Source organism: Aphis gossypii, chromosome X, assembly GCF_020184175.1.
Source record: "Aphis gossypii isolate Hap1 chromosome X, ASM2018417v2, whole genome shotgun sequence".
Taxonomy (NCBI): Eukaryota; Metazoa; Arthropoda; class Insecta; order Hemiptera; family Aphididae; genus Aphis; species Aphis gossypii.
Genome location: NC_065533.1, coordinates 57,044,927 through 57,059,460, shown reverse-complemented (window position 1 = coordinate 57,059,460; position 14,534 = coordinate 57,044,927). Strand labels below are relative to the sequence as shown.

General features: G+C 26.2%; 2 protein-coding genes and 1 pseudogene across 2 annotated transcripts; all 3 read left to right on the top strand.

Annotated features, from left to right (window-relative positions):
* Positions 1-8,437: 8,437 nt before the first annotated feature.
* On the top strand, positions 8,438-9,425 carry LOC126552716 (uncharacterized). The gene is made up of 3 exons (XM_050207475.1): positions 8,438-8,634; positions 8,727-8,875; positions 9,109-9,425. Exons 1-3 carry the CDS (start codon positions 8,472-8,474, stop codon positions 9,397-9,399), a joined length of 603 nt encoding a protein of 200 aa, XP_050063432.1. The 5' UTR covers positions 8,438-8,471; the 3' UTR covers positions 9,400-9,425.
* LOC126552527 (uncharacterized) lies at positions 9,412-10,643 on the top strand (annotated as a pseudogene).
* A 714-nt stretch (positions 10,644-11,357) lies between these two features.
* Positions 11,358-13,754, top strand: LOC126551802 (uncharacterized). Its single transcript, XM_050206016.1, has 3 exons — positions 11,358-11,539; positions 11,597-11,853; positions 13,234-13,754. Exons 1-3 carry the CDS (start codon positions 11,487-11,489, stop codon positions 13,503-13,505), a joined length of 582 nt encoding a protein of 193 aa, XP_050061973.1. The 5' UTR covers positions 11,358-11,486; the 3' UTR covers positions 13,506-13,754.
* Positions 13,755-14,534: the final 780 nt, after the last annotated feature.

Below are 14,534 nucleotides of genomic sequence, written 5' to 3'. Positions count from 1 at the left end.
CAGGTCAATGTCGACAAATTAAGACCGCGGTTCACTCTACTATATATATAGTGTATACTGTATTGTATTATGCTCTACTATATGGTCTATGGTCGGCTCGCTATGCAGTGGTTGTGTGTGTGCGATAGCGAATATTTTTCCTATTTCTTTTATCATTTTATTATGCCATCTATATAATACAACAATACCTATATAAAAACGGAGCCAAAAATGTATAAGTGTATAACAACTCGGTGCATTACACACTAGGCGATTCGAACGCGCGCGTCCGGGTTTTTAAAACGTTACGATTTGATCGCTCAAAATAAAACGGCCGTATGAATATGGCTATATTCACACCGATATAATACGCGCGCGTTCTATCTCGTTCGATAGCGTTGCAACGCACTTGTATTAATTTTGGGCGTTTGATCGCTCGAACGCTCTAAAATTAAACCACTTATTTCCAATGTTATTATTCACATTGGGCGTTTTACCCGCCGAAACGTAGCGTTTATTTTATATTTTACGAGTTCATACATAATTTATGTTTTTCATTTCATATTGATGAATGACGTAAGAAAATGTTTGACAACGAAGCTTCCATTATTGAGGTTTCCTTTGGGGAAAGCATATGCAATATAGGAAAGTTCCATGTTATTTATCATGTGTTAAATGCATAGTTTAATAAATATTACAATGTAATATATTATATCAATTTATCAAATTTATACTTATTAAAATACTAAAAAAATGTATACTTTAAATACTTAAATATTTACCTATAAAGTTGAATAAATTTCCCGAGCGTCGGAGACCTAAAGACCTTAGCAAAGTATAATATAATATTATATTAATATACCTACCATTTTTTCAATGTAAAATTAATGTTATAATTTAAATTAACTAACTTCCGTTCATCATTTTCATTATTTTATTTAAAACTGCAGGTTAATAGATCTATAAAATATGATCAAGCATCTACACCTATTTCAATCATTTGGAATGATTAATAATATAATATATACATTATACATTATACAGTGGCGTAGACATGATTTCTGAAAGGGGGGATCAAAAATAGAAAACGACATAGATAAATAGGAGGGGAAAATTGGAAACTCCCCCACCCTCTCAAAACCTTTTAGTTGGGTAGTAAAATATTTAACAATAAGAAACAATGAGTATAATTTTAATTAATTCAAAATTCACATCAAACGCAGTATGGAAGATTATGCACTCCAATACGGCAATACTCCATTAAGTTAAAACTTCTGTATAATAAAATGCTACATCATTCATTTCTCACAAGTCAATAGTCATAATTTAATAACAACGATAATATCCGTTAACATTATATTATTTTAAACACAGACACACTATTTAGTCGGGCCTACATAATACTTACAGACATAATATTATAAAATATTATATATATAGTATATTATGTTGTCTCTATAAATATTTAGGTAAGCTTAATTATTATCAATTGAGAACGGCTGGTCCGATTTTGCTAATTCTTTTTTTGCTGTATTCGTAATTATCAGGACAAGGTTCTTATGTAAGAAAAAGTTAAGAAAGTTGCACGGAAAATTAAAAAAAAATTACGATGAAAAATAAAAAATATCGATGATTACTATTACTATTATTATTATTTTATTTTCGGTAACCATGGTAAAAAAATGTATTATTATTTATTTTCCCCGTTTTTGTAACATTTTTCACTGATGATTTACTCCTATTGGTCGCACGAGAAGGTGCTTATGTAAGTAATACAATTTTAAGAAAATCCAGCAGAAAAGTACGGAATTTGAATGTAAAAAAACAACAACAATGACGTCACTGTGACACTGTCCAGCAAGAAAATAAACAATATTAAAGTCGCTATTGGTTATGACTTATGATTGAATATAATAGACATGTTAGACATGTAAACATGTTGTTATATTTTGTTTTTAAGTTTTATTGTTTTATCAACAGGCAACAATATAAAAACCACGAGATGGCACATTATTGTATCTTATCCACCGTAGTAGGTAACAAAAAAATTGATACAACTTTGAAACTTAAGGGTTAGAAATTATAAACTTACTTACACATCTCACGAGGTTCGCAATGGGTACATGATAATTATACTGCTCGCATAAATGTATTATCATAAGAAAGTCTCACGGGAAACGCTAAGCAGAATGACTACAATATTATTAGGTACTTCAGTACTTGACTAAGTAGTCATCACTGACTGATACCTAAACGTAGAGCCTGAACAATGATAGATCGATGCTTGCAATTTACACGGTACATTCGTAAAATCGTACCACAAATTTAGTGTGCAATAAGAAAGCATTTTACTAAATTCGCATTTTTAAGTGGTACTTGCACTCGTTTTTTGAGTCAAAGTGGTCAATGAAAATGTCTGTTTTAAATACCGTTAAGCCAAATAAAATTCGAATCATATTATAGAATTGGCATTTTTAACGGGCAACGAAGTGCACGGGGTCAGCTAGTATATAATATATAACAAAACAATTATACAAAACAATAAATATAAACATTAAGTAAATGAATAGGGGTACACATAGACAGAGAAGATTACTTTTTGCAATTGAAACATTTCCAGAAGTATTTTTGGGTTATTTTTAACACTACTCAATAGTTTATATATAATACATTACTTGTATAAATATGATTGACTTGGTATCACAAATCACAATACCTATTTTGAATTTGTTACAAAGACAGGAAAATTCCATGTACCTATGAGGCTATGAACATTAATTGTTTTTAAATGTTCAATGATAATATTACAATTGACCTATGACTATCAACCTATAACTGAAATTTTTTTTGTTTTTTCGTGTAAATTAATTCTTTACTGAACCAAATGAGAAATTTGGTGCTGTTATATTTATTGTAATAGTTGGAAATATTTTATTTAATAATGATAGAATTTATTCCATAATATTAAGTTTAGAATTAAGTATCAAGTAACTACGTTATACCTACTTAAATTCAACAACTGCATTATCATCCAGTTAATAATTCAAAAATTGAGGATTATGGTATGCACTATGTGTCTATGTAGTAGTCAGTATCCAAACACCCTTGTACATGGTGCAACACGATTTCGTACTTTTTACCTTTTTATATTTGAGAAAAAACAACACGATTGCGCACCTTAAATATTTTTTCTTTGAGCAAACACAAATATTCAAATAAATTTACCAACATTAATAATAACTTAATACGTATAGTAAAAAAATCTTATTATATACCTATCACAGTAATTACGCGTCAAAAAAAGGAATAATATGCCGATATTTATTTATAAAAATAAAGAATTAAGATGTACTCATAACGATGACAATAATAATAATTAATAAAATAAAACGTATAGTAAAAAGAAATCGTACAACCTAATATTACATATCACCAATAACAACTATGCATAAAATAAAATTACATTTTAATTTAATAATATATATTATACAAAACTTCTATTTAATGAAGTATCGCGAGGAACAAAAAAAAAATTGTATTGTAGAGATATTCATTTATAATGTATATTGTAATGTTTATTTATAATAGAAATAATGCATTATTAACAATAAAGGTCATGGTTGCCAAAAATAATTTGTTAAATAGAAAATTTCATCAAATGGAAGTTTGTTATATGGAAGTTTCACTGTATACATAACCAATACTCAAATTTTTCAAAATATTAGATTTAGATTTTAAATACCTATTGACCAAGTGTACATTTATAAAATTAGAAACTCAACAGTCCGTTACGAATTGGGAAGTAATTTAAGTTATTATAATCGAATGAACAAATTTTTAGCTATGATGTACTACTATTTTTATTTTATCCAATAAATTTATAAGTTATTATAAATAATATGAGTATGAAATAGAATAGAAGCAATTATTCTTAAATAGTTAAATATAGTAATTCTATTATACAATTATACATATTATCGTTTAGAAAAGCAGTTTCTAATGTTTCTAAGAATAGTTTTGTCAGTTTTGTAAAATGGTAACAACCTACAATAGTACAATGATAATTAAATACACAGTGTAGTTATTATATAAACTACTACTTGTATATTATCAGTGGCGGTTCATAGTAGTTAGCACAGGAGTGTGCGATAAATAAATTAAAGAGCTATAATACATCATACAAAAAATTAAAATGTTAAAATAATAAAATAATATACATACTTAGGATTAAGAATCAATTGTCAGCATATATATATTATCGAGTTTATTTCATGATAGGTACTATATATTATGTTTTATATATAGCTAGGTTATAGCTATTAGTTATTTAGGAAATAACTCTTTGTTTGGTGATTGAATGTGTTTAATTTCAATAACTGGTGAAATATTTAAATCTCTAAAGAAACAAAATAATTATAGCTTATACAATACAATATCAATATACTATAGACCTATATACAGGGCGGACTGGGTCGGCGGGATACCGGTAATTTTCCCGGTGGGCCGCTGCTCAAAAATAATTTATTATTCTTATATAGGTACTTAAACGGTTTTTGTGAGAAGGTGGTCAAGTCAGTTACTAAAAATTGAATATTATACTTTTGTTTTTAAAAATAAATTATAAATATATTATTTTTTTCATATCATAACACGCAAGACAAGTGTAAAAGTTCAAATGAGTTTACATTTGGTTTTTAAAAATAGATTTTAGGTTTCGAATTGGCTGATAATCCTCCACTACACCCTATCTGCATCACGAACAATTATTATTTATAAAGACTATTAATAATGTCGATTATACTATACCTACCAATAGATTAATGCGCGTTTATAACTACGGCTAGTCTTCGAGAATTTACATTTTACAATATATTAATATACTGTATAGTGTAGCGAGCCTATATAATAAATATAAATAAAATATATTATTCATTAATTAATTATTTATATTTAATAATTTTATATATATTATTATATAGGCTCTCTAGTATAGTGTAGTATACGTTCAATGATATGATTATTTTGTGAGATTTTTACTTGTTTTTATTTTATTATTGATTGTTTTAAATTAAAACTGGTATATTTGAGTTTTTATGTTTTGTGATCACCAAAACATGGCGAGGAAAGGTCAAAACATATATTTTCCGGGCCGAAAAGTTGCCCCTGTCCGCCCCTGGACCTATAGTCCAAATATATACAGTGGTGTATAATTGGGGGGGTATACGGGGATATACGGCGTATACTCACTTCTCAAGTTTTTTTCTAGCGTATACTTTCTAAATAAACGGCGATACACGGATATACGGCCGTATAGCCCCGTATCCCTATTAGAATTTTCGGCGATAAAAACAAAATGTCCTGTATATTTGTAATTTTCATTTCTCAGAGAGGTAGTATATTATTTTACTATATTTTAATTTTTAGTATAATATTATTAGCTGATTATCAAAACACATTTTTAGAATCAAGTACCAGTATTAGATAGTAGATACCTATATAAATAGGTATATTATGTCTCGTTATGTTTGTAAATGTATAATATTAATAATTATTATGTATAATTATGTATACTGTATACATGTTTAAATGTATAATATTGTATATGAGCATATGACTATGTGTCATAATAACATAAGTATAATAGTATAGTATAGTATACTATTATAATATATAATATTCTCCGTACTTCAATTCTGAATCGTTTATATTTATAACAATTTTTATTAAAATTATTTAAAAAAACTATCGTCTATAATCATAATAAACATCAATCACAAATCAGTTACTAATAAGTTTACTGGAAGTTAGTAACTGTTCTAATTAAGTATTTACTTATTTATTTAAGTATTTACTACCTACTAATTGTTTTTAGTTCTTCGTTGGTCAAAGTGATTAACCTGTGCGGGAGCTACAACTAAGTGAGAGCACTATATTCTTGTGAATTTTATATTTTAAATTAAAACGGACAAATTTGTTAAAAAAAAATCAAAAAATTAATTCGTTTGCCTACTTTGTAGTTTCTATGGATAATTTTATAATATGTGAGTAATAAAATACAATTCTCAACATTTGAGGTAAAATACCTACTCAAAATTTTTAGTGCATATTTTTGTTTTAAAGGCTATAGGTAATACATTTAATTTTAAGAGTACATTTAAAATAAAAAGACATTTTGTAGTTTAATGTGTAGCTATATTTTTTATTGAGTTAGTTGTTGAAAAATACTTGTATATTTATAGTCTAATAATTAGATAATTTGGTTGTTATGTTATTCGAGCGAAGCGAGGAAAAAAATTTTTTTATTTAATTTTATAGTTATAATATCATTGACACTTAAGACCTAGAAGGTGTATACCCACGAATATTTTTAGCAATACACCACTGTAGAAGTGAATTGTTGGTCAATTAAAAAAAAATTATTTAAACTTTAAATTATTACGGAATTAAAATTTCACGCGGAAATAACGATATATTATCAAATACTTTTAGATTTTTGTTATGGTTAGAAATTATTTAAAATAAGTGGTCGTAGAAACTTGAAACATTCACACATACACTTTAGTTGTCTAAATTAGTGGAATATTCTGTACATGATTTAGTTCTAGGATATTCAGAGATCATTAAGACATAAACCACCTTTTTCACCATCTAGTGAAAAATATATCCTAGGCTGATAAATCATCTCAGGGACCTACTCTATGTCCGAGGTCAACTCAATGCCTACTGTAAAGCAGAGCGTTATCCACTTGATCACCTTTTTTTTGGGTATAATTAAAAATCATTTTGTAGGTATAATTCGTAAAGTCTTTTGTATAAGTAGCTAAGAGTTAAAAATTTAATACAAGATTTTTCATAAGTTTGGTTTACAATAGTTGTAAAAGATGTTTAGTGTTGGCCTGCAATTAAAAAAGTTACATACTAAAAGTAAAGTTTACATTTTTCGAAATCAAAAATTCACACGTAAAATAACGATTTATAAATCGTAGTATACTATCAAATAATTTTACTACTAATTTTACTTAAGTTTCTTTATAGTAACAAATTTCTAGTCATAGAAACTTGAAACATACACCAATTGTTTAAATTAACATTTTCTGGATATGATTTCATTTTGGAGTATTCAGGTCATTAAAACTATATGCTAAGCTGACAAATTTAATCATCTCCGTTCAGAATCGTTTTTCTTACTTATATATTATGATACATATCGATATCATATAGTATCATTGCATTTAAAATGAATGTATTATAGCTATCAAAACAATCCTACGTAAAAACACGAATATTATTGTCATTCTTATGCTGGCAAAATTTGATAATTGTACGACTACTGTTACCCAAATGAAAGCTACCGGTACATGCATTTGAACGGAAAATACGTGTGTATGCGTGTTACTCGAATCTATTATAGTGACTTACTCTATCTCCGAAGTCCACTAATACCTATGTCCTATACTGTACAGTACAGCGTAGAGCGTAGACAAAAATTAAAAAAAAAAAAAAATTTAAAAATTAGCCGATTTCCTTATCATAATAGTTTTATTTATAGTTATTTGTAGAACGTCAACAATTCATATTGCTATTTACTATTACATCACATAATATATAATAATATACATATTAGGTATATGAGTATATGACGTATGTAGGTAACTATAATATTTTTATTTATTGTTATTTGCGTATAACACCAACGGCCAATAGTTCATATTGCTATTTACGATTATATTATAATAATAATAATAAAATATAATATGTGTAATGTATATTATACATGTATAATTTATATTTACTGTTAACTATAATCGGCATAATCTATGTATAAATAATATATATGTATTTATATTATTATATTATAATCGGCATGAACTATTTTCGGTAGCAATAAAATTTAAATCTAACGACGTAAACATGTCCAAGGAATGTAAAAAAAAACTGCATCAAAAAGTGGTTTTAGAGTAAAAATACCTATAATGAAGTTTGTAGAGAACAATATTTTGGAGGGAACTAGGTTTAGGTTTTGTATTAAGGCTGTTGAAAGCGGGTCGTTTTTGTGTGCATTTAAACCAATAAGCGAAAGTAAAAAAAATATACTTCCAGTTGTCCAATTTTATTTTGAAAAAATGTTTAAATTTGTTGTCTCCTTGTCTATGTTTTGTAGGAAATCGATTTTTGGTTTTTTATTTTTAGTAACACAATAATAAAAGTAAATTTTGGAAAAAAAATGAAAATTAATTTGGTACTATATTAATTAAACTATATAAAAAATTGAAAATCTATTTCCTACAAAACATAGATAAGGAGATAACAAATTCAAATATTTAAAAAGATATTTTAAATAGTCCGTTTTATGTGTTTGGTAGCCATTCCGAATGTTCAAGGTAATTTATTTATAACCAAAATTTTCACTTATTAAAAATATTTTACTAAAATTGTTATTTTGTTATTTTTGCACTGGTCCAAAAGAAAATGAAATTGATTTAGTTCCTCAAATGGAAACTTGCGGCTTATGGGCAGATATATCAGGAGCTAAAAATATTGTTGCCTATCATGCTCAAAGCTTAATTTATAATGTAAACAATAATGCTGTAGAAGGATTTAATAGCGTAGTAGCGAAATTTGTTGGTGGAAAGAGGGTGAACTTTTCTTTACGAGGTAAAAGTTTAAATTTAGAATTATTTATTTTTAAATTCAACATAAATTACATACCTAAATAAAATCACATAAAAAAATATTTTGTATTTTAGGATCATACAATGTAAGATGTAATGCTGCAGTTTCATCATTTAATTTTGGTCCAAAATATTTAAAAAATTTTTATAAAAAAGTTATAAATGTAAGTCCTGGAGTATATACTAAAAAATTCGTAAACAAAATTAATAAAAACCAGCATATAGTAGAGTTGGTCGACGTTTAAATTTTGAAAAAGCCAGGTATAAATTATTTAATTTAAGTTGTAACCATATAGATCGAGGTATCCTACAATAATATGGGGTGCAATAATATGTCTAATAATATAATATACTGTAATACATAACATAACACATTATAAACAACAATACTTACTTTAGTAGTTCAAAAATATATCTTTTTAATCTACCTGTTATTTAAATTAATAGAAAATTTGAGAAGAAAAAAAAATGTATTGCTGGACCAGATGAAGATTATGGAGCTGTAGACATTAGAATAGGTATAATTGATATGCCACTCGAAGAATACGATGCCAAAAAAAATGCATTTTTAAAAAAAATCTATTTAACCGTCGATGAAATAGTTACGATAGAAAGAAATACCATCGGACAACAAGAAAATGACGATTGGAAAAAATTTAGAAAACAACGACTCACGGCATCAAATTTTGGCAAAATATGTAAATTAAGACCTACTATAGTAGGTATACTTCGCGAGCGAATACTGTAAAATATATTTTATATGATATTTTCTAAGGAAGTTCTTCTACTAGGTTTGTAGTTTATTTTTATTTTATTTATTTTATAATAGTAAGTGTATAAATTACTATTTTTATAAAATGTTCTTCCAAGGTATGGTATTGAAAATGAATCAGTTGCCCGAAATGCATTCCAAAAAGCCATAAAGGAAAAAATCGAACCATCAGGATTGTTCATTCATAAAAGTAAGCCATATCTCGCAGCGAGTCCTGACGAGTTAATAGGCAAAGACGGTATCATAGAAATAAAATGTCCTCCAAGCATAAAAGAATATACTTCAGAAGAAGCAGTAGATAAAAAAAAAATAAAGTACATGATATTCGATGGTAAAAAAGTGACTCTAAAAAAAATGATAATTATTACCTATTATCAAGTTTAAGAGCAAATAAATATTTCAGAGAGGAACTACTGTTATTTTGTTGTGTGGACTCCGAAAGGTAATTATTATATGACTATTATAATATACGTAGGATCTAAAATATTATAATTTAGGTATACGTTCAACTTTATATACGTTTTTGATTTAGGTTTTATAGTAGACAAAATAAAAAAAGACGTCGAATTTTAGAATTCAAAAATCGAACCGTTTGTAACGACATTTTACATGGATTCTTTATTGCCTGAAATAATTGATCGGAGATTTGACCGAGGTCTACCAATTAGGTCCGGTATATCAGAAAAGAAGCTGTCTTGGTGAAATTAAAAATATGATTTTCTATAATAAGTATTTGTAATATAATAAATCGATAACTATGTGTATCATTTGTAGGTTGTCAATACTACCTATTACTCGCTGTGGCGGAAATAAAATTATTAGTAAACTATTTTACTGATAAAACATAATAATTACGCGTTCGGGGAACTCTCGCACACTAATGATCAGTCACAACGCACACACTCACACAGCAAATCACAAAAATTATAGAATATTGCCTATATCCAACCCCTTGAAAACGGTTCGCTTTCAACAGCTTCTATATGCAGCCTTTTGTCTAAATACACAGATCGTAATTAAAGGAACAAAAACATTATATTTAACATTCTTAGAGTAACTATAACTTTTTTAATACGTAATATTTAAAAAACCCGAACCATGTTCCCTTCTAAATATTGTTCTATACAAATTTCATAATAGGTATTTTTACTCTAAAACCATTTTTTGATGACGTTTTTTTTACATTCCGGCCACATGTTTTTACGGCTGAAAATGACCAGTGTGGCGTCCTCTTAAAGTAATTTATTTTGCTTTTAGTACGTACTTACGGTAGGTCGGATACAATTGTTTCCGAAAATATTACATTAATGTATTATATTATTATTTATTACCTACCTATTAGTATTCAATTATTATTATAAAAATAATTTATGCCACATATAGATAATATCAATTTATGTAACTCAAAATGTAATAACATCTTATTATAGATTATTTGTATATACCACGAAACAGTAAAAATTAATTCATAGCATAAATAGATAATATCTTACAATTAGATTAAATCAAAAACGTCATTGTGTAAGTGCACTAATTCGTACCACAATAATGACGTAAAAATTTGAAATCCCCGCAAATAATGTTTTTTTAAATTATAACAAAATAATTAGCATACCTAGTTATTTATTGTTTAAAATTTTAATAAGTAGTTTTGTACAATTTGAACTAAAATAATACCTACAAAAAGTTAAAAATGAATTGCCTTTATATATATTTTTTAATTTTGTGGTTTCTATATGGACTACTTACGAGAACGGAGAAATCTTTTAATGTTTTAAGATAAATATATTTATATTAACTAATTGTACGTTAATATTAGAATTTTTATTTTTTTTATCAACATAATTTTGAGCTATTATAAAAATAATAATAAAAAAGAAATATTTACTTATTGGCTAAATAAATTGGGTAAATATATAAACAGTAACAACGGTAATATAAATTAATAGTTTTTTAACATTTTAGAAGATAATACAATAACTCGATTTTTAAATCTAAATTAAGTATTTGCACATTTATTTTTAAATAAACATTTGAAGAGAAAATAATCAACAAACTTTAAAATGACTAAGCAGCCACAAGGAGAAGACAAGAAAGTTACTGAAATGGGTTTTACGTAATTATATTTAAATTTTTGTTTGTGTATCACTTAAACACATTGATCATCTTTTAGGCCAACTCCACGACCTGGTGGTTTTTTAAAGATCAAATTAGATGTAAAAGAAAAAAAGAATAAAGTACTCCAATTCGACCAATACCAAAATATAATAAGCAGAGTAGAAGATATGGAAAAGAATAAATTTAGAACTGAAAAGACGGTTGTTAAAAACCCAACGCCACCAACGATAACACCGATAAGAAATTTAAATTTGCCAAAGATTTCTCAGGAATCGTTGTTTGACAAATGTCTTATTGAGAATGAAGATAATGGTATATAAATATTTTATAATGTAGTAATATAACTAATGCACACTGCTCAGTGTATAATATCAACTATTTTACTAACAATATACCTAGTAATTAGTTATTACTTATTATATAACTTGAGCTTATATAAAAAAAAATTTTAAAAATGTGTGATCGAAAGTTGTGTACATCGTAAATTGCTTTGTGTCATGGTGTGGCTCACTGTGACTAGTGTAAATTTCTCAATTCTCATTGACACTTGACAGCTTAGGACTACCTATGCAATTTATCTTGAAAGTTTTACTTTTTAAATTTTAAGTATTTGAGTGAAGAAAACGCAGTATTGACTCTGAAGAAACAAACACATACCTACTAGATATTTTGAATAACTAAGCTCATTTTAATTTTATTACTAGGAACTAGGCACATATTTTTCCTATGTTAAACCTATGCTGTTAATATGCAGTATAATATTTTTAATTACGTTTTTATCTAGATTTTTTTAAACACAATCTAACTTCTATAAAACAAACTTAATCGATCTTTGAAAAAAAAAAATTCGTTAAATAGAAATTTTATAAAGAAGAAATAACATTTTTTCACCAAAAAAACTCACTTTAATTTTAATTTTTTTTTAGAGTACCTAATTCAAAAACGAATGACCCTAGATCTATAGACATTTAAATACTTCAGGAAGCTTTTAGTATTATCAATTTCTATACATGGCTTAATTTTTTAAATATTTTGAGTATTTTTGACCTATTTATAGACATTTGATATTTTTATTTAATATTGTTTTTATACCTAAATGTCGATTGATAATATATACATATTAATACAGAGTTCCTCATAAGAAGTTGAAAAATATTTATATGAATAACAATGTTTTTGTTATTTTTTTGTAACTTAAAAATAATATTGTGAATACTTAGGTACTTTAAACGTTTAACATAATATATTATTATAGTTTTTACATTATACATATTATAATAACGTTTTCAAATGAATATTTTTGAAAAAATAATTCAATATGATAGATATTGCTAACGGTGAAATAAATAAGATAAGTACTTTAATAGCAATATGCATTTAAATCATAAAATATTACTTATATAATATATTATATAACTAATCTATACAAGCTGACGTCTGCGTCGAGAATCATTTTTTATAGGTACCTACTCAAAGTGATTTATCATTGAATTCAAATTTATTACATATATATTTTTAGTAACTCACAACTTACTTACTCAAGAATGATGTACTCGAGCTGTGTTCTGTAATATAAGTGTATATATATTACACAAACACATACTGTATATCAGAGTTATTTACTTAATTTTATTACTTATTTTAAACTATTTATTCAACAATTTTAAAATAAATAATTGCATTTTTATGTAGGAGAAACGCAAAATGAGTACGAAAAATGGTTGGATGAAACTGCTCCAGCTAACGACACCAATCTCATGGATAATCTCGAAGAAGCGATCAATTTCATAGTACTTTTAGCATCTAAGCCAGAGGCGGATTCCAGCGATTTTGATGAAATGCAAGCTATTTCAGTAGTACAATTTTTACGTACCATTAAAACACCTAATGGAGTATATGAGCCTAACAATTTACGATTGATGGAGTACATTGACAAAAAAGGCGAAGAATTTCACAAACAATAATCTATTTATAAATATACATACCTATTACATAATATTATACATAACAAAAATTAACACAGCGTAATAAAAATTTAGTATGTAAACATAGATACAAATTTTGTTTTTCAATGTAATCAGTTTTAACATTTAAAATTCTTTAAGACATTATTACAGGAACAAGTAACAACTACCTACTTTGAATGAAAACGATTAATTAACCTAAATTTTCCTATGGTCATTTTATAATAAACTAATATTATGTGTATTATACATATTTACCTACCCATTATTCTTGGTTAATTAAAACTTTTAGGAGTAGAAGGTACCTAATATTTACAAAGTTCCACATAACTTTTTCTTAAAAGAATTTTACAAAAAAGTTTAGCACAATTCTACATTTAATATTTAAACTAATTTTAAGCTCATTGGTTTTTTTAAATATGTATTTTAAAATAATGATAAGAATTAGGTAGGTATTGTAATGATGTATACATTTTGATATATCATTATTTGAATTTATGGATGTTGAATTATGATATATACATTGTGATGTATCATTATTTAAATTTAAGAATATTAAATAAATTATTTATTATTTATTATATGAAATATATCATCCGGTACAGCTACACTAACAATAATATTAAAATAATTATTGTTAATTAGGTTATTTTTAGATTTAAGAAAATTAAATAGAATATTATTTGAACAACTGCACGAACATTAATTAACATAAGATATCGATTAAGTTATGTTTAGAGTTAGGTAAATAAATAATTTTTGAAGTTGTATAAACACAAATTATTAACACAATAGTACATATATAATAACTATATCAATATACGAATGATTAATGCCGGTATCTGTAAATTCATGAACAAAGGCAGCATATTAACATCTATACTAAGGACTACAACAGTCAAGTCAGTCAACACGATGTTCAGTCACTCATCTAACACTTACCTACTCAATAAGTATCCCATTTTTCTGCTAATTTATATAAATGTAATTTTCTGTAACTCTAATCTTTTGATTTTTTTTATTATAATA